The sequence below is a fragment of the Tursiops truncatus genome, chromosome 13 (assembly GCF_011762595.2).
Source record: "Tursiops truncatus isolate mTurTru1 chromosome 13, mTurTru1.mat.Y, whole genome shotgun sequence".
In the NCBI taxonomy this organism is placed as follows: Eukaryota; Metazoa; Chordata; class Mammalia; order Artiodactyla; family Delphinidae; genus Tursiops; species Tursiops truncatus.
The window spans coordinates 48,416,221-48,439,964 of NC_047046.1; the positions used below are offsets into that span (position 1 = coordinate 48,416,221).

Sequence of the window (23,744 nt, forward strand, 5' to 3'; positions counted from 1 at the left end):
GAATCTTAAGAAAATGGGGGTGATTTATAGTTGAGGATGCAATTTTTGGATTTGGTGCAAAGGTAGTCATGTGATCTTCATAAGAACGAATTCAATATAGTGGTAAGAACCAGAGTCTGAATTTAAGGGATTCGGTGGGAGTTGGTGGTAACAGGTGTAATCTGTGAGTATAAAATATTTCAGTAAACATGGCAAAGAAAGATGGATGCATTGAGTCCTCAAAGAAAGATTACAGAAGTTATGAGGTTAATTTTTTTTTGAATTTGGACACTTTTTATAAGGCAGAAGAGAAGAAAAGGGAAAACTCGGTGAAAAGGGAAAACTGAAAATATGACCATTGGGATGGTCGAAGAAGCCATGTTCTGAAGGAGGTGAAATGACAGGGGAGCAGAAGTGAAGCGTTATCCAGAGCTATAAGACCAGGACACTTCCTCTGTAAAGGCAGCAGGGGATACTTGAAAAACTGTAGGTGATTGTGAAAAATTTTAATATAGCTTGTGCAGGCTCTTTGAGTGAAAGTAAAGACTAAGAAATATCTATGCTAATAATGGCTAGAGTGATACAGACCACTGAAACTGAGAAAGCGAAAGAACTGTGAGTGCAGATTAGCTATCAAAATTATTAAGAAAGGTATTATAGGATGTAATTAAAAAGAAATACTATGAATAAAGAACTTAGAGGATGGTATGAACGTATCCTGGGGGATGGTAGATGACATTTATAAAAGAGAGGGCAAAAATTGGTACAAATAGCAGGTGGGGAATTCAAACTAATTAGCATCAATTAAGTTAACTGGTCACAAAGAGAGAAACCTGTACAGTTGTGCTCACGATGCATGAAGAATATTGTGAATAATAATGGTTGTGCAGGTATAAAGTTTTAAACCAAGATCTTGTATGAAGGGCTCAGTATATTTCTGATCAAATTTTTAGTTTAAAGAAGCACTTTAATTCATTTTTTATAATAGCTCTATTTGCTAAAGAATGAACAGTGTCACTGTAGCTTTTGCAATGCCTATGATATCTATGAAAGCTGTGAATTGAAGACGAATTCTGATCTCTCTACTTTAGTCTGCATCAGACAAGTAGAGGCAAAGGATGTTAAGTAGTCAAATTCCCTCAAAAATGTACCATTTCCTAAACATTAACCATTTATTTTCTAATGAAAGAACTGTGAAATACGAAGGTCAGATATCAAAATTACTGAGGAGGGTATTATAGGATGTAATTAAAAAGAAATACTATGAATAAAGATCTTAGGGGCTTCCCTGGTGGCGCAGCGGTTGAGAGTCCGCCTGCCGATGCAGGGGACACGGGTTCGTGCCCCGGTCCGGGAAGATCCTGCGTGCTGCGGGGCGGCTGGGCCCGTGAGCCATGGCCGCTGAGCCTGCGCGTCCGGAGCCTGTGCTCCGCAACGGGAGAGGCCCCAACAGTGAGAGGCCCGCTTACCGCAAAAAAAAAAAAACAAAAAAACTTAGAAGGTGGTATGAAAGTATGGTGTTTCCGTAATTAGATTATTTACACATTTGTTTTTAAATTTATATCTCACTTCCCCCCAAATAGATATCAGAGCTACCAAGGAAATATGTAAGCTAAAACAAATTAAAAACCAGATAATTGGGACCTTAGAAAGTTTTTTGGCTCTGAACTTCCTGACAGCCACAAAAATGAACGTAGTAAGTTAATGATGAGAAAACATAAAAGCACTCTATTTCTGAAGAAGAAACACATTTTTTTTCATTACATGCAAAAAGAGGGTTCTGAAATGAGATCATTTATAGTGGACATTAAGAAGCCTAGTGGACAATGTCTCTGGCAAATTTTACAAAAAATAGCATGAGGGGGCTTCCCTGGTGGTGCAGTGGTTGAGAGTTCGCCTGCCAATGCAGGGTACACGGGTTCGTGCCCCGGTCTGGGAAGATCCCACATGCCGCGCGGCTGGGCCTGTGAGCCATGGCCGCTGAGCCTGCGCGTCCGGAGCCTGTGTTCCGCCACGGGAGAGGCCACAACAGTGAGAGGCCCGCATACCGCAAAAAAAAAAAAAAAAAAAAAAAAAAAAAAAAAAAAAAGGCATGAGATTTAATTCTTCAAACAAATATAGTCAAATAAATAATATTAAAAAGCAAATTAATAGGTAATTTTTCAAGTGGCTGAGTTTATTGAATTCAAATATCTAGGCCACTTGATCTAACTTGATATAGTGTCAAGATATGAGATACAGGAGGAAGGATGGACAGAAAGTCTCTTAGACTATCTCCCCCAAATATTTTCATTTGAGTTCTATAAAAATACATCTAAATATATGCAGCATGGTGAAAGAATCTCTAAACAATGCAAACTCAGAAAATAAAAAGAGAATCATATCACATAACACAAATAATACTTAGGTATGGGGTAACCTCACCTTGTTTATAAAGCTTTCTTTTTATGGCTTTATCTATTATAGGTGTTCTTGAATTTAAGATCAGGACACCTTGGAGAAATATATTTCTTTTCTGAAACAATCAACAAATATTCTTCAGAAAATTAGCTGAAGTAATTTGAGTCAAACCTGCATAATAGAATCAATAATGATTTGATATATTTGTCTAAGGATTAATATAAGGGCTGCTTAACTCATTGGATCTTAAAATCTAATGAAAACTAAGACAGTACTCTGTATCAAACTTATTGGATTTATTTTTCATAAAACATATCCTTTTATGTTCAACACTGAAGAATTTATGATTTGAGATGATTGGGAACACTGAATTAGTGAAAGTGTGTAGAAAAGTATCATAATATGGTTATTTAACTTCATGCATTATAGAGACTGGAGCAATGACATAAACATTTCGGCTACTTCAGCAATTAAGACCTTTGGGGTCTTAATAATTTCAGTGAAATAAGAATGCATAAATATATACTCTAATATTTGTATGCATTCAGTGAAGTCAATGAAAAGTACTTTTGTTGTAAATTCTTAAGGGATAGTGTAGAATAATTAAACATGAATAGACTTTGTATTAGCAGCAGAAAATTAGAGTGAATGTCAACACTGTCAAGTATAATACTAATATAAGTTGTCATAAACCACTTCTATGGGAATATCTCTTTGAATTTCTTAATCAAAGTCAGTAGGGAACACATAATTCAATATTTTGTGTTTTGCTTTACTTAAAGAGTCTGCTGGATTAGAGATCCTAAGTAACTGGATGAGCTAAGCTTGCTGAATGCCACTTTCATTTTATAATACGGAGTCCCCTATCAAATACTCCTACAATTCTACTTTACAAATATATTAAAAACTTCTCTAGGTTGCTTTGTTGACTTACTAAGTACTACAAAATAATTGACATGTAAAGATAATCATATATTAAAAATGATATATTTTCTTCATGTCTACCTACAGCAAAAACAATATAAGAAAATATTTTTTAATGTTTCAATTTTTTAAAACCATGGATATTATCTTATTTTAAGATTTTAAATTATAAAGGCAAAAAAATATTAATGTACAATATTTAGTTGTAATTACTATCTGCCCTAGTCATGCCTTTTCCTATTTGTTCCAGGTAAGGATGAGTGTTCAAAATGATGACATGCTGCATGACAATGAAGTGATACATAAAGCCAATCAAAATTCCAAGTGTAAACTAGATGGCGAATTTAATTTTTATTCCATTAGTGCATTACTGAGCAATGTATTTTTTAAAAATGGGCTAAACTACAATATCAATTTTCATCTGTGTTGTTCATTTAACATTTATTTATATTAGGCCTTATATTATTACTTAAGCACTTCACTTCCCACAACTTGTAATCTCAAAGAATCATGATGATCAGGGAACATGTTAACTTTTCTTAATTAACAAGTCAGGCATCTTTTGTATTTCTCATTACTTTGCATGATGTTATGCACATTATACATATATTGAATAAGTGAATAAAAAATGAACAAATGAAAATTATTAAATATGAAATACAATAGCATTTCTTTACAGCATTATTTCCTTCAAGATTAGTTTGTAAACCTACTTGATTTTATATTAACTTTTTGTCTTTCTCTATGGATAGCACAAAGTTTACATCAAATAGATGTTCATATTTGGTAAATAAATACAACTAATAAAAAACCTGTGATTATCTCAAATACATCTTTGAGAAATTAAGAATTCTACATGACAATGATTTTTTTCTTTTAAAGAATTATTAATAAATGGAAAATAAGATAAATTTTACCAAAGAAAAGAATCTCTAAATAACATTAAAAGATTTAGAAGAAATAGTAGTGCCAGATGCTGGTAAAATAAAATCATGGTATATAACATTATTATCTTTATTGTTACTGAAAGAGGAAAGTATATATTGTGCATTGTGCACTGAATGAGACATACTTAGTTTCTACTGGAATTTTACAACAACTGCCAATTTGATGATGAACCGATGTCAAAGCCAGGATTCTGGGCTTTTATTCCTGGTTAGATATCCTTTTTGTCTGTCATCTTTCTCCTATTGGGTGACAATAACTTTTAAAGAATTCAATAATGGGGGAAGTAGCTGTATTTTCTTCAAGCACTCTCTCCTCTCTTATACCATACCACCTCAACTGTCATAATTTAATTTCATCAGGCACAGCTATGCTATTTTATTTTAAAGTAACTTAGGTACAACAAACTCCAACTTCAATATAGTTATTCTAAGAAGTAAGCAAATTCTTAAATGTAGTGTTCTGTGATTTTATAATACAAATATTTTGGGTAGCTTTTTTCAGACGATGGATTAAATAATATTTGGTTGATTATATTTTCAGAGTTCAGATTTATTGAGTGGTTACTATGTGTCAAAAATGACTTGTCGAGCTTTACATGACAATTTATATAATCCTGTCAGCACTATAAATTAGGAATTATTCTTATTTCCAGAGGAGGGACCTGAGTTCAGAAAGTTGAAGCACCTTGCCCGGGTCACATAGCTACAAACTGGTGGACCCAGAACTCCAGACCAAGCTCTCCAGGGACCGAGCCTTGTGTTAGTGACCATCTTGGCAGACTGCCTCTCTATAAGAAACAGTCGTTTTTCTTTTAAAAATATCAAAGATATTTTTAGAAGCCATTGTAGAAAAATAGATAATATAGGAGGTATTACTTGTTATTCGTTTCATTTATATCTGGAAAACTATTTCTCCTATTGGCATACTCTGAAACCTCTCCTATATCTACACCAACTCCTGTTCCATCACACCTAATAAATTGGAGGCACTGATCACAAGCACGAAGAGTCCTGGTTTTTATGGAGGCTTCTCAAAAGTACAATGAAAATAGTTTCAGAAAATTTCTAATACATGTCCACTCAAATACATAAAAATATAAAGAAAGTTTTAAAATACATTGTAAAAACTACTTCTAGTATAACAATTCCATCAAGGTAAGATAGAATAAAGGTCAAATAACACTGTCTAATTTCCACCCATAAATATCTAACACTGGCATGATATCATCCATCTACAAAAAGCCCAGCTGAATCTAAACGCTCATGTTAACCATCCACAAGACAAGTACACAAATATACCGAGCACACAAAAGCCTTATTTTTCACATAAGGATTTTCATTCCCTGACCTTTCTTTTCAAGGCCTGCTATTTGTTAACTGTTGGTATGAAAATAGTATTACTTAGATGGAGCCATCCATTTCCTTTTGTCCCAGAGAAAGCCATTCTCACAGGCCGTCTAAAGCAACCACGGGTGCTTCAGTTCAAGACTTGAATAACCTTAGATCTGCTTTAGCAGTAACAGAAAGGAAACACACAAGAATGAGATGCTGGCTCTCACTGCTGTTCACTCACATGACCCTCATTTCCTAGGACATGGTACCTAGGCTTGTGAGCACTGGTCTCACAAGGTGTGTCTTATTGAATCAACAAAGGGGATAAATACTTCAGGAAGATGAAAAGGAGAAAAAACAAACAAGCAAACAAAAACCCCTTGGACCTGACGTTATGGAAAAAATTAAAAAGACACTAAGATGAAAAAAAAAATTGTGTCATGGTTACATGTGGGATTTGGATGGAATCTAGGGCTGTGTTTTAATTCAAAACTCACCATCTCAAAACCACTTCTTTTCATCCGCCTGCAGGACTTGAGGTAAGTACGTATGCGTTTTCGGGCACGCTCTTGATACTCAGGGAATTGTCGCCTGCATGAGTCAATGATAGCCTGGATCTTTTCTTTGGGCTGCTTAGAGATTGGGACCATTCGGTCCAAGTTTTCATCTACAAACAGCCTGACAAACATCTGTTGGCAAGAGGGAGACAGAGGAGAAGGGTTTGGAGGGCTGCTCTCTGCTGTTCCTAGCTTCCTGTCTTGATTACTGATAGGAAAATAGTCTTGTCTGGTTTATGCACTGGAGAACTTTGCAATGGAAAGCCAGAAATTTTAAGCAAACACCCTTTACAGACTTTCTAAATGGTTGGGTTAAAAAAACAGAGAGAGAAAGAGAGAGAGAAAGGCAGACAGACAGACAGACAGAAAGTATAGACTATTGCGTAGAAAAAAATCAAGAAATAACAGTAGACTGTGACGATTGAGCACCCCATAAAATTCTCTATTAATAATGTGACTGTTTACATTGCTACACTGCACAGTATACTAATCTCCGAAAACAAACAATTGACTCTTTTTTCATGCATAATTAGATAAGCTGGGAAAGCAAAGAAAATAACGGATGACGGGCAGACGCTTCCGAGGGATAAGCTGAGGCTCCCTTCATCCGCTAGGTAAACATGCATACTCACACAGCACAAGTGCAGTTTTCAGCTCACGTTTGGCTTTAAAATTCTAAACAAAACACAGCCATTCTGGTGTCTGGTTGGCTAAGAGTGTTTCATGTACTTTTTAAATCCTTCTGTAAATTAAACAAACATGTCTCTAAAGTAGCCACAGTTACCAACAAGCAACAACATGAAAGTGAAGTGGTAAAAAACTCAGCCATAATGGTAGGGTGGCAGGACTCACATTAAAAGCTTTCAGACGCTCGGCCTCAACGCCATCTGTCTCGTTAACTTTCTCAGAATCTTCGTGGTCATCGTGGTCATCTTCATCCTCATCTCCCCTGTTTAGGGACAGGTCCTCAGCACCTCGGTCTACACTCTCATTTTTGCCCGAGTCGTAGCTTGAATAGCTATGTGCAGGGGACTGAAAAGAAAATGGGAAATTGCTGCTTTGAAATTCCTTGCACAAGCTTATAAATTTTGTTTTATTTTTAATGTCAATCATTTCTCAAAACTCTGGTTTAAATAAGTTGATAATTCTAGAGCTGTGGCTATTTTAATTTAAATCAAAATTAGCTTAAATGAAATCAAATTAAAAATTCATTTTCTCAGTCACATTTCAAGTGCTTAATAGCCACAGAGTACATTTCTATAACTGCAGAAAGATTTATTGAATGTAGCTTTTTGAGAGCAATTACTGTTTCCATTCAATATACATATTCCAAAAAAAACCCAACCTGTACTCAGTTTTATAAAAGAATCACTGAATCACATATTCTTTGAACTAGAAATGACCTCAGAGCTTAGTCAGTCTAACTGCATTAGTATTCTTGAAACAGATAAGGAAACTGAGGGGTAGGTATATTTAATTGATTTGCCCAACAAGTACTATAGAAAATACTGATACTAGGACTGCTAGGAAAACATGCTTTAAAATCAGTTTATAATTTGTCTATGAGTCTAAAGATGGCATCTGATTTTGGTTTAGAAAAAAGCAACTAGGTTTCCTCCTAGCCATTTGTTAAGCTTAGTGCTTTGTAATGTACAAGAGAAGATGAATGCCAACCAAGACAATTTTCACAAACGTTGGTAATTGTGGCCAAGACCAACCATTGGTCCTGCTGTGGTAGCTTTTACTTGTTTGTTAGCCCAGCACCTGTTCCTTTCAGAATCAGCCCCTGCTTTGCCGGGTCAAAGTGCCAATCCTATGGGCAACAACCTCCTCTCCCCTAGGCATGAGTGCCTTGACTTCACCTCCAAGTGAAGAAAGTGTGCCTGTAACTAGAATCAAGTTGAATCCAGCAGAGCTAAGCGGAATAGAAATAGACCTGATAACATCATTTGAGCATCTAGATTCAACTGTGCCTGAAATTAAATTAACGCATGGACCTTTCAGCTGTGTGATACTATATCCTCTCCATCTCCCCACTTTATATTTTTGCTTAAATCTGAATTTAGATCATTTGCAATGGAGCCTGGACTAGTACAGAAATCAATCATTACAAGGTCAAATTAATAACCCAAATTTCACATATGATGACTTAGATACCCAGGTGGCCCCAGCTAAATAGAAAACTTCTGTAAACAAGAGCAGCTATCTTCAAATCTATCAACATAGTCTAATGCTTTTGAAAGCATTTAAAATGGGAAATTTTAAATCATCAGCGTTCAAAAATGCCTCCATACAATGATAACATATGTGTTGCATGCTTTGAGGATTGCACTAATATATTATTACTACATAGTCAGAGGAGGGATAACAAAACTAGAATAGGTCACTGACATTAAAAGTGAAAAAAAGGCATATTTTTATAGTTCAGATCATTAACAAGGTGGAATTACCTAATCAAATATAAGGCAAATATTCCGTAAGTTTGAAAAATATACTATATATGCTTTTTAAATGGCATGTGCAATATTTTAAAGTGTTATAATACACTTATCTGGATGCAAATATGCTGGGCTAATCTATTCTTTTTAGATATGATGTGAGACACAGGAGCCAGCCATCTGCTACTAACAGTACCACTATGGAACCACAAAGGATTTATGGTCCTAGTCACTCAAGGTAAAGAAAACCCATTACAGATCTGAGAATATTCAGGATCTAAATCTAGAGCATAATCAAAGTTTTTTTCTTCTATGATATAAACTGAAAGTTTTGTAACACTGAATTATGTTTCTCAGATGGAGTGTCATTTCTCACCTATCTCACTGTTGAAGAACTAACTAGCTTTCCAGGTCAATCAGATTAAGTTCAGTTTCCACAAAGATTCCCACTTCTACCTCAGTCAACTTCAATCTTTCCCTCCACTGTGAACTCTTAATAGCCAATGGCACTGGACACAGAATTAAACACCACAGCTGCTCTCTACTTTTCTTTTCATGTTAATATGCATTTTCCTTCAAGCTAGACTGAGATAGGAATCAACATATAGTCTTCCACCTTTACCTTCACAGCATCTAAGAAAGGTTCTCTACAGAGTTGGCACTTCAGACTGTAGTTTTCCTTTTACTACAAAGGCTTTGGTCTTAAAATATTGGGGAGTGAAGATAAGCCACAGACTGAAAGAAAATCTTTGCAAAAGACACATCTGTAAAAGGACAGTTATCCCAAACCTACAAAGAACACTGAAGCTCAACAATAAGAAAACAACCTGATTAAAATATGGGCCAGAGACCTTAAGAGACACCTCACCTAAGGAGATATACAGATGGCAAACAGGCATATGAAAATATGCTCCACATCGTATATCATTGGGGAAATGCAAATTAAAGCAACAGTATCACTACACACTTATTAAAATGGTCAAAATCTGGAACACTGACAACACTAAATGCTGGAGAGGATGTGAAGCAACAGAAACCCTCATGCGTTGCTGGTAGGATGCAAAACAGTACTGCCACTTTGGAAGATAGTCTTGCTTTTTCTTCCGAAACTAAACATATTCATCGTATGATCCAGCAATTGTGCTCCTTGGTATTTACCCAAGGAATTAAAATTTTATCTCTACACAAAACCTGCACATTAATGTTTCTAGCAGCTTTATTCATAATTGCCAAAACCTGGAACCAAGACGTGCTTCAGTAGGTGAATGGGTAAATAAACTGTGGTTGACCAGATAATGGAATAATATTTAATACTAAAAGAAACGAGCTATCAAGCCATGAAAAGACACAGAAGAACCTTAAATACAAGTTACTAAGTGAAAGAAACCAATGGAAAAGACTATATATTGTATGTTTTCAACTATATGACATTCTAGAAAAGGCAAAACTAGGCGCAGTAAAAAGATCAGTGGTTGCCAGGGTTTAGGGGGTGGGGAGAGATGAATAGATGGAGCACGGAAGATTTTTAGGGCGATGAAAATACTATGTATGATACTATAGTGCTGCATACATGTCATTAAACATTTGTACAAATCCGCAAATGTACAATACCTTGAGTGAAACTTAATATAAACTATGGACTTTGGGTAATTATAATTCATCAGTTTAGGTTCATCAATTGTAACATGTGTACCACTCTGGTCAGCGATGCTGATAACAGAGAAACTAGGCATGTGTAAAGGGAAGTGGGAATATGGGAAATCCCTGTACCTTCCTCTCAATTTTGCTGTGAATCTATAACTGTTTTAAAAATAGTCCTTTTTAGGGCTTCCCTGGTGGAGCAGTGGTTGAGAATCTGCCTGCTAAGGCAGGGGACATAGGTTCGAGCCCTGGTCTGGGAGGATCCCACATGCCGTGGAGCAACTAGGCCCGTGAGCTACAACTACTGAGCCTGCGCGTCTGGAGCCTGTGCTCCGCAACAAGAGAGGCCGCGACAGTGAAAGGCCCGCGCACCGCAATGAAGAGTGACCCCCGCTTGCCACAACTAGAGAAAGCCCTCGCACAAAAACTAAGACCCAACACAGCAAAAATAAATAAATAAGTTAGTAAAACAAAAGACTAGTCTTTGCCAAAGAATGATGGAAGTTAAAAAAAAAAATAGTCCTTTTTAACAAATGGGGGAATATGGGTATTGGGGTGATAATACAGAATCAGACAATAATAATTACTAGAGGCCTCCTAATAACCCACATAACATATGGCAGTCATTGCCTCATAAACCTGTGCCACCTCAATAAAACTTTGGATGATCATACCCTAAACAAGCCTCCCCTTCAGGAACAATTATTTTCATATTCCATGTGTAAATCCAAAATATCCAAATTAGATCTTAAAAAATACAAAGATAAAGAATCACAACTTATGCCCTATGGAAAATATATACCTGCTTATCCTCAAAACACAGGTGTTGGTTTATGGGGACAAGATTAGATTTTTGTCTTAGTTATATATTCCACTCATTCCTCTTGAGATAACATGCGACCGTCCTTAGCAAAGACCTTCTTGGAAATATATTGGCATTTTCCTTTTCCCACATTTCACACCTGAACAGAACTGCCAGCTCCAGACCTAGAAAAATTCTCACAGATAGGAAGCTTAACTTTACTTTTAAAGAAAGTTTGCTTACTCTGTGGTCAGAGAATTTCACCTCTTTGGTTAAATCTATTCATAATTATTTTATTCTTTTCGATGCAATTGTAAATGGGATTGTTTTCTTAATTTCTCTTTCTCATAGTTCATTATTAATGCGTAGAAATGCAACAGATTTCTATATATTGATTTTGTATCCTGCAACTTCACTGAATTCAGCAAGTTATTTTTTAAAATATCAGTTATTCATTACTGAATCTACTGGGCATTCTTAATGTCATTAAAAGTGTGATTACCAGACACTGTGTGCCATCTGATGTGATGCAAAATGATGCAAAACGAAGCATACAGCATAACTTAAGAAGCAAGCGCATGAAAAAAGAAAAAAGCATTTGAATTGAATCAAACCTAAGTCTAGAAACAGTGGTTCTCAAAGTGTGCCTGTTAGATCAGAAGTAACTGCATCTCTTGGGAACTTATTAGAGATGCAAATTATTGACCTCCATCCCAGATCACCTGAATCAGACACTTTGGGGCTGGACCCAAAATCTGTGTTTTAACACAGCAGTCCCCAACCTTTTTGGCACCAGGGACCGGTTTCGTGGAAGACAATTTTTCCACGGACACTGGGGTCGGGGAGGGGATGGTTCAGGCAGTAATTCTAATGATGGGGAGCGGCAGATGAAGCTTCACTTGCTTGCCCGCTGCTCACCTCCTGCTGTGTGGCCAGTTCCTAACAGGCTGTGGACTGGTACTGGTATCTGGCCCGGCTGCTGGGGACCCCTGTTTTAACTTACCTTCCAGGGGGATTCTGATGCAGCTCAAGTTTGAGAACCACTATTCTGAAGCTAACTTCCATTTATAGGAAATAAGGCAGATAAAATAACAAGTTAAAAGACACAAGAGAAAGCAGACAGACAAATCCAAACTATGAGACATTGTGCAGGACAATTGACTTTGGTTCAGCAATATGTTAATGACACAGAAAAAAACCGTGATATATTAGAAGAGATTTAAAAGGTTTAATAAAATGAAATGTGTTGACTTTGTATCGTGATCCAAATAAACCCAATGCAAAAGATAATTTTGAGAAAATTGGGAAGATGTGACTATGGATGAGGTTATCAGGTAATAACATTGAATACTTTTTTACGTATTAGATTAGATGTAATGACCTAACATTTGTTTAAGTAAATGTTTATGTAAGAAAATGTCCACATTTGTTAGAGGCAGAAATTGAGGAATGAAGGGATGAAATGATGTGGATATCTGGGATCTACTTTTAAATACTGCAGGAAAGAAAAGGAAAAAAGTGGAAAAAACTGTGGAAAATAAAAAAAATCTGGAAAGTCTTAACCACTGTTGAATTTGGGTGATGGGTATTAGTAGTTCTATGTATTATATTCTCTATTTTTAAATGACTTTAAACTTTCAAAATGAATTTTAAGATGTATAAATTTTGTAATTAGTTGTGGTTTTTTTTTTTTTTTTGCAGTACGCGGGCCTCTCACTGTTGTGGCCTCTCCCGTTGTGGAGCACAAGCTCCGGACGTGCAGGCTCAGCAGCCATGGCTCACAGGCCCAGCTGCTCCGCGGCATGTGGGATCTTCCCGGACCGGGGCACGAACCCGTGTCCCCTGCATCGGCAGGTGGACTCTCAACCACTGCGCCACCAGGGAAGCCCTGTAATTAGTTTTATATCTCCTCCATTTTGAATATTTTTACATGACAGTCATTTATTCAAAAACATTTAAAGAAGCACTACTTAATACTTAGAGCATTGTTCTAGGCTCATAGGATTGAATGGATCCAAATTTTTTGAGGTCTGAAAGTTATAAAGTTTGGAGAGGCAGTGCATTTGAAAAATTAGTTAGAAAAGTGAATAGTTAATTAAAATGAGAAAAGATTCTAAAAAGCTTATAAATGCTACAACCATCACAAAATGTAGAAAAATAATATTTTAAAAATTAAATAACGCCCTGGCCCATCTCTATAATACTGTTTCCTTTCCACGTTTCTTGGCTGCATGCTCTTTGATTGCTTCTTCATATGACAATGATTTTGTATTATCATATTCTATAAAAAGAATAGAAAAATAATTCAGTCTTTACTTCAGCATATCTGATGGAAATGTGTCTTTTATTGTTGATAGTTTCGAAACTTTCCTTTGCTCTTCAAATTAAATATTGGTAATATCATGCAAATTGTTACATTGTTTTCAGTTGGGGAAACCTTAATCAAGTTCCTTTAATATTTAGGGCATCTTAAGTTTTCTTGGGAAGTGACTGATGTCTGCATTAAAGTGACATTTATGAGTTTTATGTTTTCTTCATTGATATCAGTATCTTTTGTCAAATCCAATGTGAAATTTAAATCTTCTTCCAACTTGTTAATATAATTCATTTCTCTTCATTAAGTGTATTTTCCTTCCTCCCAAGGAAATACTGTCTTTAGTAAGACCTGGACATTTTCATTACAAGTCACTTACTAGTCAGTGTCAAAATGCTGATCGATTTCACTCCTTATTTTTGTTGATTTTTTTACACCCCATTACTATTTTTTTAAATGTCTTTATTGGAGTATAATTGCTTTACAATGGTGTGTTAGTTTCTGCTTTATAGCAAAGTGAATCAATATAAAGACAACAAAGCCTTTATATATTTCAAATTAAGGGTCTGTAATTTCTCACGTATTTTATTCAAAAGGTCCAAAAGAGGGCTTCCCTGGTGGCGCAGTGGTTGAGAGTCCACCTGCCGATGCAGGGGACACGGGTTCCTGCCCCGGTCCGGGAAGATCCCACATGCTGCAGAGCGGCTGGGCCCGTGAGCCATGGCCGCTGAGCCTGCGCGTCCGGAGCCTGTGCTCCGCAATGGGAGAGGCCACAACAGTGAGAGGCCCGCATACCGCAAAAAAAAAAAAAAAAAAAAGGTCCAAAAGATCTTTCCACATGGCAATTGAAATGTCATAATTTCACTGTGTGAAGTGTACACAACATATCTCTGTATTATTACTTATGCATGTGAATTTGCAATTACACATTTGTATAACCAAGGATTGGTATTTGTTATTTTGTTTACTGGTTTACCATTATGTATATGATTTCCCAAGATTGAGATTAATTCTTCATAAGCAGTTTTGGATAAAGAAGTCACATTTGATACTTCATTTTGACATTTTCCAAGTGTTGGTCCAAAAATTAATAATTACTTTGGAGATTCTCATGAAATTTTAGTTATATGAAAGTCACTCCATTTCATAACATCTGAAAGGAAATCTCTCTCACTTAATAATTTAAAAAAACATAGCTACCTTTTTGGCTCTTCAAAATGATATTAAACCTTTTTTTCAAGCTTGTTCTTCAAGGTATTAGTTGGCTAGCAGGTGGTTCTCTCATTTGGCATGCATCAGAATCACCCAAAGGATCTTTTCAAATATAGAGCACTGGACCCCATTCAGTAGGTCTGGAGTGGGGCCCAAGAATTTTGATTTCTAACAACTGCCCAGGTGATGCAGATGCTGCTAGTCTTCATCCATTTGAGCTGCTATAACAAAAATACTACAGATTGGGTGGCTTAAACAAAAACACTTATTTCTCACAGTTCTGGAGGCTGGGAAGTCCAAGATCAAGCAGCCATCAGATCTGATGACTGATGAGAACCTGATTCCTGGTTCACAGGTTACAAAATTTGTCAACAAGAAAAATAAGATTATGGTTAACTGTTTAATGTCTAATCAAAGCATAATTGTCAAAAAATTTTAAATAAATGCAAATAATATTATACTATTAAACTAAATAATGGATATTCATTAAATATCTAAATCATTTCCAATTAAGATAATATAGTGAAACATTAAATGCTAAACATAAGTCTATCTACTTTTGGTTTTTAAATTTTTACAGAGAGACAAAAAATACTTGGGTTTATTAACAAAATGGCCTGTCACATTAAAAATTGTACTATAGGGCTTCCCTAGTGGCGCAGTTGTTGAGAGTCTGCCTGCCAATGCAGGGGACACGGGTTCGTGCCCCGGTCCGGGAAGATCCCACATGCCCCGGAGCAGCTGGGCCCATGAGCCATGGCTGCTGAGCCTGTGCGTCCGGGGCCTGTGCTCCGCAACGGGAGAGGCCACAACAGTGAGAGGCCCACGTACCGCAAAAAAAAAAAAAAAAAAAATTGTACTATAAAAACATCTCTCTAAAAACTGTAAGTTTTTATAATTATGTATTAATAAATTTGGTAACCCACAATGTAATGCTAATATATAATAGTTCACAATTGCCTACTACCTAGTTTTCACTGGAAAATAAAGATTACTAATAGTAAAAAGTTTATTGTGCACACACCAAAAAGACAGTTCTTGAACTGAGAACACTCAAACTAAAACATGGAATGAGGCTCAGGGGGATATTGTTACAAGGCATCTTATATAGTAGGGAGGCAGTGATTATTTATTCTTCGCAGTGGTTATAATATTAGAATTTTCCTTTTTAAAAAATATTTTTTGGGCCACACCACACGACATGTGGGATCTTAGTTGCCCAACCAGGGATCAAACATGTGCCCCCTGCGGTAGAAGCACGGAGTTCTAACCACTGGATTGCCAGGGAAGTCCCTAGAATTTTCTTAAATGATAATGGTAGGGAATCAGTTAATTGTTACCTCATTTCAATTTTGGGTAACAGTTTAAGTTTTGCTTATGGTTTTTCAGAGACACAAGTAAGAAATGACCCAGGTCAAGTCAGTCTCGCAAAATAAGCTAAATTAAGTTTTGCTTGTATGACTAAAGTGGTCTTGTCTGCTCGGGAAATTTTCAAGATTGGTTCCATTTTATTTTTTTTTTTATATTAATGAGATAGTGTGCATTCTCTTTTTATAATTTATCTTTGAAATCTAGCATGTTTTACACTTACAGCCCATCTCAGACTAGTCATATTTCAAGTGTTCAATAGCCACATATTCTACATTTGTATATATTGTAAAATGATCACCAAACACTACCAACTACAGAGGAACTATTTTCATAAGACACAGAATCTTTGTTTCCTAGGCAGATTACATTAAAGGTAAAGATAAACCTTTTATAATCTTTTATTAAAAGCAGACCAATAATCTAAGAGTTTTTGTGCTTTTTAACAGACAGGAAATTAAATCCTAGTTTTGAACTCTTTTTAAAAACACTTATAAATAAACCTATTCAATTTTAGCCAGCTTTGAACTCACACATAAAGCTTCTTTTCTACAAATTTCTGTACCTTTCTATATCCATTCAGCTTTTGTCCTATCATTTTTTTTTTTTTTTTTTGCTTTCTTATTCTGCAACAATCATTTTAGTTAGGAAAAAATTACTTTTTGTCCCTTACCAAAACAAAAAAGCAAAAAAATCCCAAAACCCAATAAACAACAAAAAAAAACCCCACCAAAAACCCAAAACCAAGCAAAAAAATGGCCTTCATACCTTACCTTATCCAAAAAACACATTCTATCTTCCTTACTTCCTTTTCATATACAGTTGTTTTTTTACCCGTATTATTACTATTAGTTTTATTTTACATATTGATTATAAATTTTAATTACTAGTACCACTGTTACATGGTGAGTCAGAAGTAGAAAAGGCAGTGATCTCTCTTGCTATTCTAAACATAAAACTTTTTATTCTGATGAATATAATTTAATTTATTCATGATAGGAAGTCATCTATAAGAAGCAATTTTTCTGAGGATGGAGGGTCTTAGAAATATGCATTGAAATCATACTGAGAGATTAAACACTAAACAGATAACAAATTATCTTAGGTATTAACGCACATTTCCAAGCACAAAATCTGAAGGAGTGAGGGTAGGGAAGAGAGTATAAGCCACCATTCTAAAACGGGTTTCGAACAACTGATTCTCATATTTTTTTCCTGGAACATGTGCCTAGGGTGCCAATGGTTACTGAAGTTTCTCTAATTGAAAAAATAATTGCACCATCACTCTGCTTATTCCACTTAGAAAGAGAAGCTGTAAGTCAAAAGTAGCACATTTTATTTGAAGTTACTATATATTTCAATGTGAAGCAATTGCTCCTGAGAGAATCTGATATGTATTTTAACCAATTTTTCAAGGTTTTTATTTTTATTTACAAATGATGACAGAAATATGTGCTAGGAATGACATTTCAGGTTTCTTTCAACCTGAAGCTTAAATGATTATACCACTTTTAAGAGGAAGAATCCAACAAACTGTATGTTCTTGAAGTTTCTAGAGATAGATGTCAGGGATACTGCTTTTATCTTTCATTACAAGGTGAGAATATAATCACATTACAGAAGTCTTTTGACCTGATAAGTAAAGATGTGAATCCCTGGTTTAACTCTTCTTTTACAGGTTCAAACACAACTACTTAAATTATTAACCTATCACCCTAAAGGAGAAATCCCCAAAGGGCAAAATTTATCTTCCAATATCCCACTTCAGTCCTACAATTAAAATAACAAATGGTAAATGTAGGTATCATATCTCAGAACATCTAATGTAAATAATAATTAGATTTTGTTAGGTACTTTTAAAAAAATGAACAATGTTATATATGCTATTAATGTACTTTCCCCCAAACCCTAAATTTACTATAATACTATCTCATATGTCTTTAGAAGAACATATTTTTCTTCTCAGAGTTCAAATTTAGGTGAAAGTGAGCCTTGGAAGTGAACTGAACTCCCAATCATTAATACTATCACCGGCAATTCAAATGATTATAATACTGTAGTGGTTTTAAGGCACTATTACTGTTTTTATTTACAAGAGAGTGGGGTTATATAAATATTTTCACAATATTTGGTAATAATTTCACCATCCTAGGCTTTAGACAATAAAAAAACAATTGATACGACAAAATTGCCAAGCCTGATATCTATTTTAAAATCCTTTTAACTTGCATATTAAATATTTAATCTTGTTTCATTTGTCTTACTTTAAAAATAAGTATTAGTAGTAAGTGACAGCAATATCATCATCAATAATAGTAATGATAATAATAACCACATGTGGTTAGTGGCTGCTATATTAGACAGCACAGACCTTTACTGATGACCTTAAGAGAAACGTGAGTCTTTGTCTAGGGGAGAAACTCTAAATAAGATACGATTCTGTCAGAGCATCCCAGAAATCTTAGCACTGAGGACAAAATTCATTTGAATTCTTGGAATTATATGTCACCTTTAGATCTGTTCATAGCAGTAGACTTCACTGAATGTTATCCAAATCCATATATATATGTATGTATATATAACATATATAAACATATATACTTCAATTATATCTATATATTTCAATTATTTATATAATTTTCAGATCTCACAGGAATATGAGACTGTTTTCCTTTGATATTTACTTCTGAAGGGAGGTGTCTGGGAAATGGCCAACTACAGAACAACAATATGTAATGCACATGAACTTTTACATTACAAATGTAAAATCTGAAAAGTGAGACTCAAATAGACATCATAGCATGTTTGTTCTTAGGTCGCTGGGACAAAATTAAAAACAAAATCAACCCTGCATTCCCTGTTGCATGTAAAATCATTAAAAGAAGAGGGCAAGAAGACCATGATAACTAGTAAATGAGAGTATTATTTATCAGTTATCTTATCAACCTCTCAGGTTTATTCATGCTTAAACAACATACCAGACACAATCTTATCCTTTAAAATTGTAAATGAAATTATCTGTAGACCTATTTAACCCATCCATTAAATGCCCTAACCATATTATCTGACTCCATGTCTACTTAATTATACAATAATATACTACCTATTTAAAAAGTCTTGAATTATGAAATTAAAAATTATTATTTACATGTTTGTAATCTTTTATTTAAAAGCCTTGGTCCTAGATATGTTTGGAACTTAGAATTTGTTTGGATTTAGATAGAGCATGCAGAGCATAAACTATATAGTTTGAAATATCTCAGAAGCACACTATAACATATATTAATGTTTCTCCACAAAATCATATGAATATGTATACTAAATTAGATAAACAAAGACCATAAATAGCTTCATGCCAATTCACATCAGATTTTGCCAAAAATGAGTGTGCCACAAATTTATGTTAAAAAACTTTATTTCTGAGAGCCCTTTGGTTTTTGAATTGTGGAAAAGGAACTGTGGGTTCATAATATAATGAAATCTTAAGTGTTTAAACTAGATACTATTTCTAAGCTGCCTGTTCATGAAACAGCTTTAATAAATTATAATTATTTAAATACCTCAAAAACCAGACCCAAACATGACAGGGATGTTGGCATTATAAGACTATTAATTTAAAACAACTATGATTAATATGCGAAGGACTCTAATGGAAAAAGTAGATAACATGCAAGAAGAGATCAATAACATAAGCAGAGAGGTGATTTCCAAGAAAGAATATAAAACAGAAGTGATAGACCAGAGGACCTTCAAGACGGCGGAGGAGTAAGACGTAACGATCACCTGCCTCCCCACAAATATATCAAAACTACACCTATGTGTGGAACAGCTCCTAGAAAACACCTACTGAATGCTGGCAGAAGACCTCAGACTTCCCAAAAGGCAAGAAACTCCCCACGTACCTGGGTATAGCAAAAGAAAAAAAAACAGACAAAAGAATAGGGATGGAACCTGCACCTCTGGGAGGGAGCTGTGAAGGAGGAAAAGTTTCAATACACTAGGAAGCCCCTTCACTGGATTAGATGGGGCAGGGGGAAGCTTCAGAGCCACAGAGGACAGCACAGCAACAGGCGTGCAGAGGGCAAAGTGGAGAGATTCCCGCACAGAGGATCCCTGTTGACCATCACTCACCGGCCTGAGAGGCTTGTCTGCTCACCAGCTGGGGGGTGGGGTTGGGGGCTGGGAGCTGAGGCTGGGGGATTCAAACGTCAGATCCCAGGGAGAGAACTGGGGTTGGCTGTGTGAACACAGCCTGAAGGGGCTAGTGCAACACAGCTAGCCGGGAGGGAATCCAGGAAAAGGTCTGGAACTGCCTAAGATCAAGAGACCATTGTTTCAGGGTGCACGAGGAGAGGAGATTCACAGCACTCCCTAAACGAGCTTCAGAGATGGGTGCGAGCCGCAGCTATCAGCACAGACACCAGAGTCTGACATGAAATGCTAACACTGCTGCTGCAGCCATCAAAAATCCTGTGCATAAGCACAGGTCACTATCCACACCTCTGCTCCTGGGAGCCTGTGCAGCACACCACTGCCAGGATCCCGTGATCCAGGGACAACTTCCCCAGGAGAACGCATGGTGTGCCTCAGGCTGTTGCAACGTCACTCAAGCCTCTGCCACCGCAGGCTCACTCTGCATTCCGTACCCCTCCCTCCCCCCTGGCCTGAGTGAGCCAGAGCCCCCTAATCAGCCGCTCCATTAACCACCTCCTGTCTGAGCGACGAACAGATGTCAGAGGGAGACCTACATGCAGAGGCAGGACCAAATCCAAAGCTGAACCCCAGGAGCTGTGAGAACAAAGAAGAGAAAGGGAAACTTCTCCCAGCAGCCTCAGGAGCAGCCGATTGAATCTCCACAATCAACCTGATGTATGCTGCATCTGTGGAATACCTGAATAGATGACGTATCATCCCAAAATTGAGGCAGTGGACTTTGGGAGCAAATGTAGACTTTGGGTTTGATGTATGCAGCTGACTAGTTTCTGATTTATATGTTTATCTTAGTTTAGTTTTTAGCGCTTGTTATCACTGGTGGATTTGTTTATTGGTTTGGTTGCTCTCTTCTTTTTTTTACTTTTTTTATTTTAATATTTAAAAAAAATATTTTAATAACTTTCTTTTCTTTTCTTTCTTCCTTTCCTTTTTTATCCACCCTTTTCTTCTGAGCCGTGTGGCTGACAGGGTCTTGGTACTCTGGCTGGGTGTCACGCCAGAGCCTCTGAGGTGGGAGAGTCGAGTTCAGGACATTGGATCACCAGAGACCTCCTGGCTTCACATAATACCAATCAGCTAGAAGTCCTCCAGAGATCTCTAACTCAATGCTAAGACCCAGATCCACTCAACAACCAGCAAGCTCCAGTACTGTACACCCTACACCAATCAACTAGCAAGACAGGAACACAACACCATCCATTAGCAGAGAGGCTACCTAAAATCAAACTAAGTTCACAGATACCCCAAAACACACCAATGGACACGGTCCTGCCCAGCAGAAAGACAAGATCCAGCCTCATCCACCAGAACAGAGGCATCAGTCCCCTCCACCAGGAAGCCTACAAAACCCACTAAACCAACCTTACCCACTGGAGGCAGCCACCAAAAACAATGGGACCTATGAACCTGCAGCCTGTGAAAAGGAGACCCCAAACACAGTAAGTTAAGAAAATAAGAAGACAGAGAAATACACAGCAGTTGAAAGAGCAAGGTAAAAACCACCAGGCCAAACATATGAAGAGGAAATAGGCAGTCTACCTGAAAAAGAATTCAGAATAATGATAGTAAAGATGATCCAAAATATTGGAGACAGAATGGAGAAAATAAAAGAAACATTTAACAAGGACCTAGAAGAACTAAAGAGCAAACAAACAACAATAAACAACACAATAAATGAAATTAAAATTCTCTAGAAGGAATCAATAGCAGAATAACTGAGGCAGAAAAAAAGATAAGTGACCTGGAAGATAAAATAGTGGAAATAACTACCGCAGTGCAGAATAAAGAAAAAAGAATGAAAAGAATTGAGGACAGTCTCAGAGACATCTGGAACAACATTAAACACACCAATATTCGAATTATAGGGGTCTCAGAAGAAGAAGAGAAAAAGAAAGGGACTGAGAAAATATTTGAAGAGATTATAGTTGAAAACTTCCCACTATTCATCTCTTATAAAAATAAAATACAGTGTGTGTGTGTGTGAGGAAAAAAAAAAAAGAAAAGAAAACTTCCCTAATATGGGGAAGGAAATAGTCAATGAAGTCCACAAAGTGCAGAGAGTCCCACACAGGATAAATCCAAGGAGAAGCAAGCCAAGACACATAAATCAAACTATCAAAAATTAAATACAAAGAAAAAATATTAAAAGCAGCAAGGGAAAAGCAACAAGTAACATACAAGGGAATCCCCATAAGGTTAATAGCTGATCTTTCAGCAGAAACTCTGCAAGCCAGAAGGGTGTGGCAGAACATATTTAAGGTGATGAAAGGGAAAAACCTACAACCAAGATTACTCTAACCAGCCAGAATGTCATTCAGATTCGACAGAGAAATTAAAACCATTACAGACAAGCAGAGGCTAAGAGGATTCAGCAGCACCAAACCAGCTTTACAACAAATGCTAAAGGAACTTCTCTAGGCAGAAAACACAACAGAAGGAAAAGACCTACAAAAACAAATCCAAAACAATTAAGAAAATGGGAATAGGAACATACATATCGATAATTATCTTAAATGTAAATGGATTAAATGCTCCAACCAAAAGACATAGACTGGCTGAATGGATACAAAAAAAAGACCCATATATATGCTGTCCACAGGAGACCCACTTCAGACCTAGGGACACATACAGACTTGAAAGTGAGGGGCTGGAAAAAGATATTCCATGCAAATGGAAATCAAAAGAAAGCTGGAGTAGCAATTCTCATATCAGACAAAATAGACTTTAAAATAAAGACTATTATAAGAGACAAAGAAGGACACTACATAATGATCAAGGGATCAGTCCAAGAAGAAGATATAAGAAGTGTAAATATTTATGAACCCAACATAGGAGCACCTCAACACATAAGGCAAATGCTAACAGCCATAAAAAGGGAAATTGACAATAACACAATCATAGTAGGGGACTTCAACACTCCACTTTCACCCATGGACAGATCATCCAAACTGAAAATAAATAAGGAAACACAAGCTTTAAATGATACATCAAACAAGATAGACTTGATATTTATAGGACATTCCATGCAAAAACAACAGAGTACATTTTCTTCTCAAGTGCTCATGGAACATTCTCCAGGATAGGTCATATTTTGGGTCACAAATCAAGTCTTGGTAAAGTTAAGAAAATTGAAGTCATATAAAGTATCTTTTCTAACCACAATGCTATGAGACTAGATATCAAATACAGGAAAAAAAAAACTGGAAAAATACAAACACATGGAAGCTAAAAAATGCACTACTAAATAGCCAAGAGATCACTGAAGAAATCAAAGAGGAAATAAAAAAATACCTAGTAACAAATGACAATGAAAACACAATGGCCCAAAATCTATGTGATACAGCAAAAGCAATTCTAAGAGGGAAATTTATAGCAGTACAAGCCTACCCCAAGAAACAAGAAAAATCTCAAATCAACAACCTAACCTTACACCTAAAGCAATTAGAGAAAGAAGAACAAAAAATCCCCGAAGTTATCAGAAGGAAAGATGTCATAAAGACCAGATCACAACTAAATGAAAAAGAAATGAAGGAAATGATAGCAAAGATCAATAAAACTACAACTGGTTCTTTGAGAAGATAAACAAAATTGATAAACCATTAGCCAGATTCATCAAGA

General features: G+C 36.2%; 1 protein-coding gene across 4 annotated transcripts in view; it reads right to left on the bottom strand.

The window, feature by feature from the left end:
- The window catches only part of NOL4 (nucleolar protein 4), a 296,639-nt gene that overhangs the window by 103,628 nt on the left and 169,267 nt on the right, over positions 1-23,744 (bottom strand). For 2 of the 4 annotated variants that reach the window (XM_019930342.3, XM_073790641.1), the window contains 2 exons: positions 6,992-7,171; positions 6,080-6,271 (listed from right to left, as the gene is read on the bottom strand). In XM_019930342.3, the coding sequence (XP_019785901.2) occupies positions 6,080-6,271; positions 6,992-7,171 (372 nt within the window). The remainder of the gene's footprint in view (positions 1-6,079; positions 6,272-6,991; positions 7,172-23,744) is intronic. The other 2 variants (XM_019930343.3, XM_073790642.1) reach the window with 1 other exon arrangement.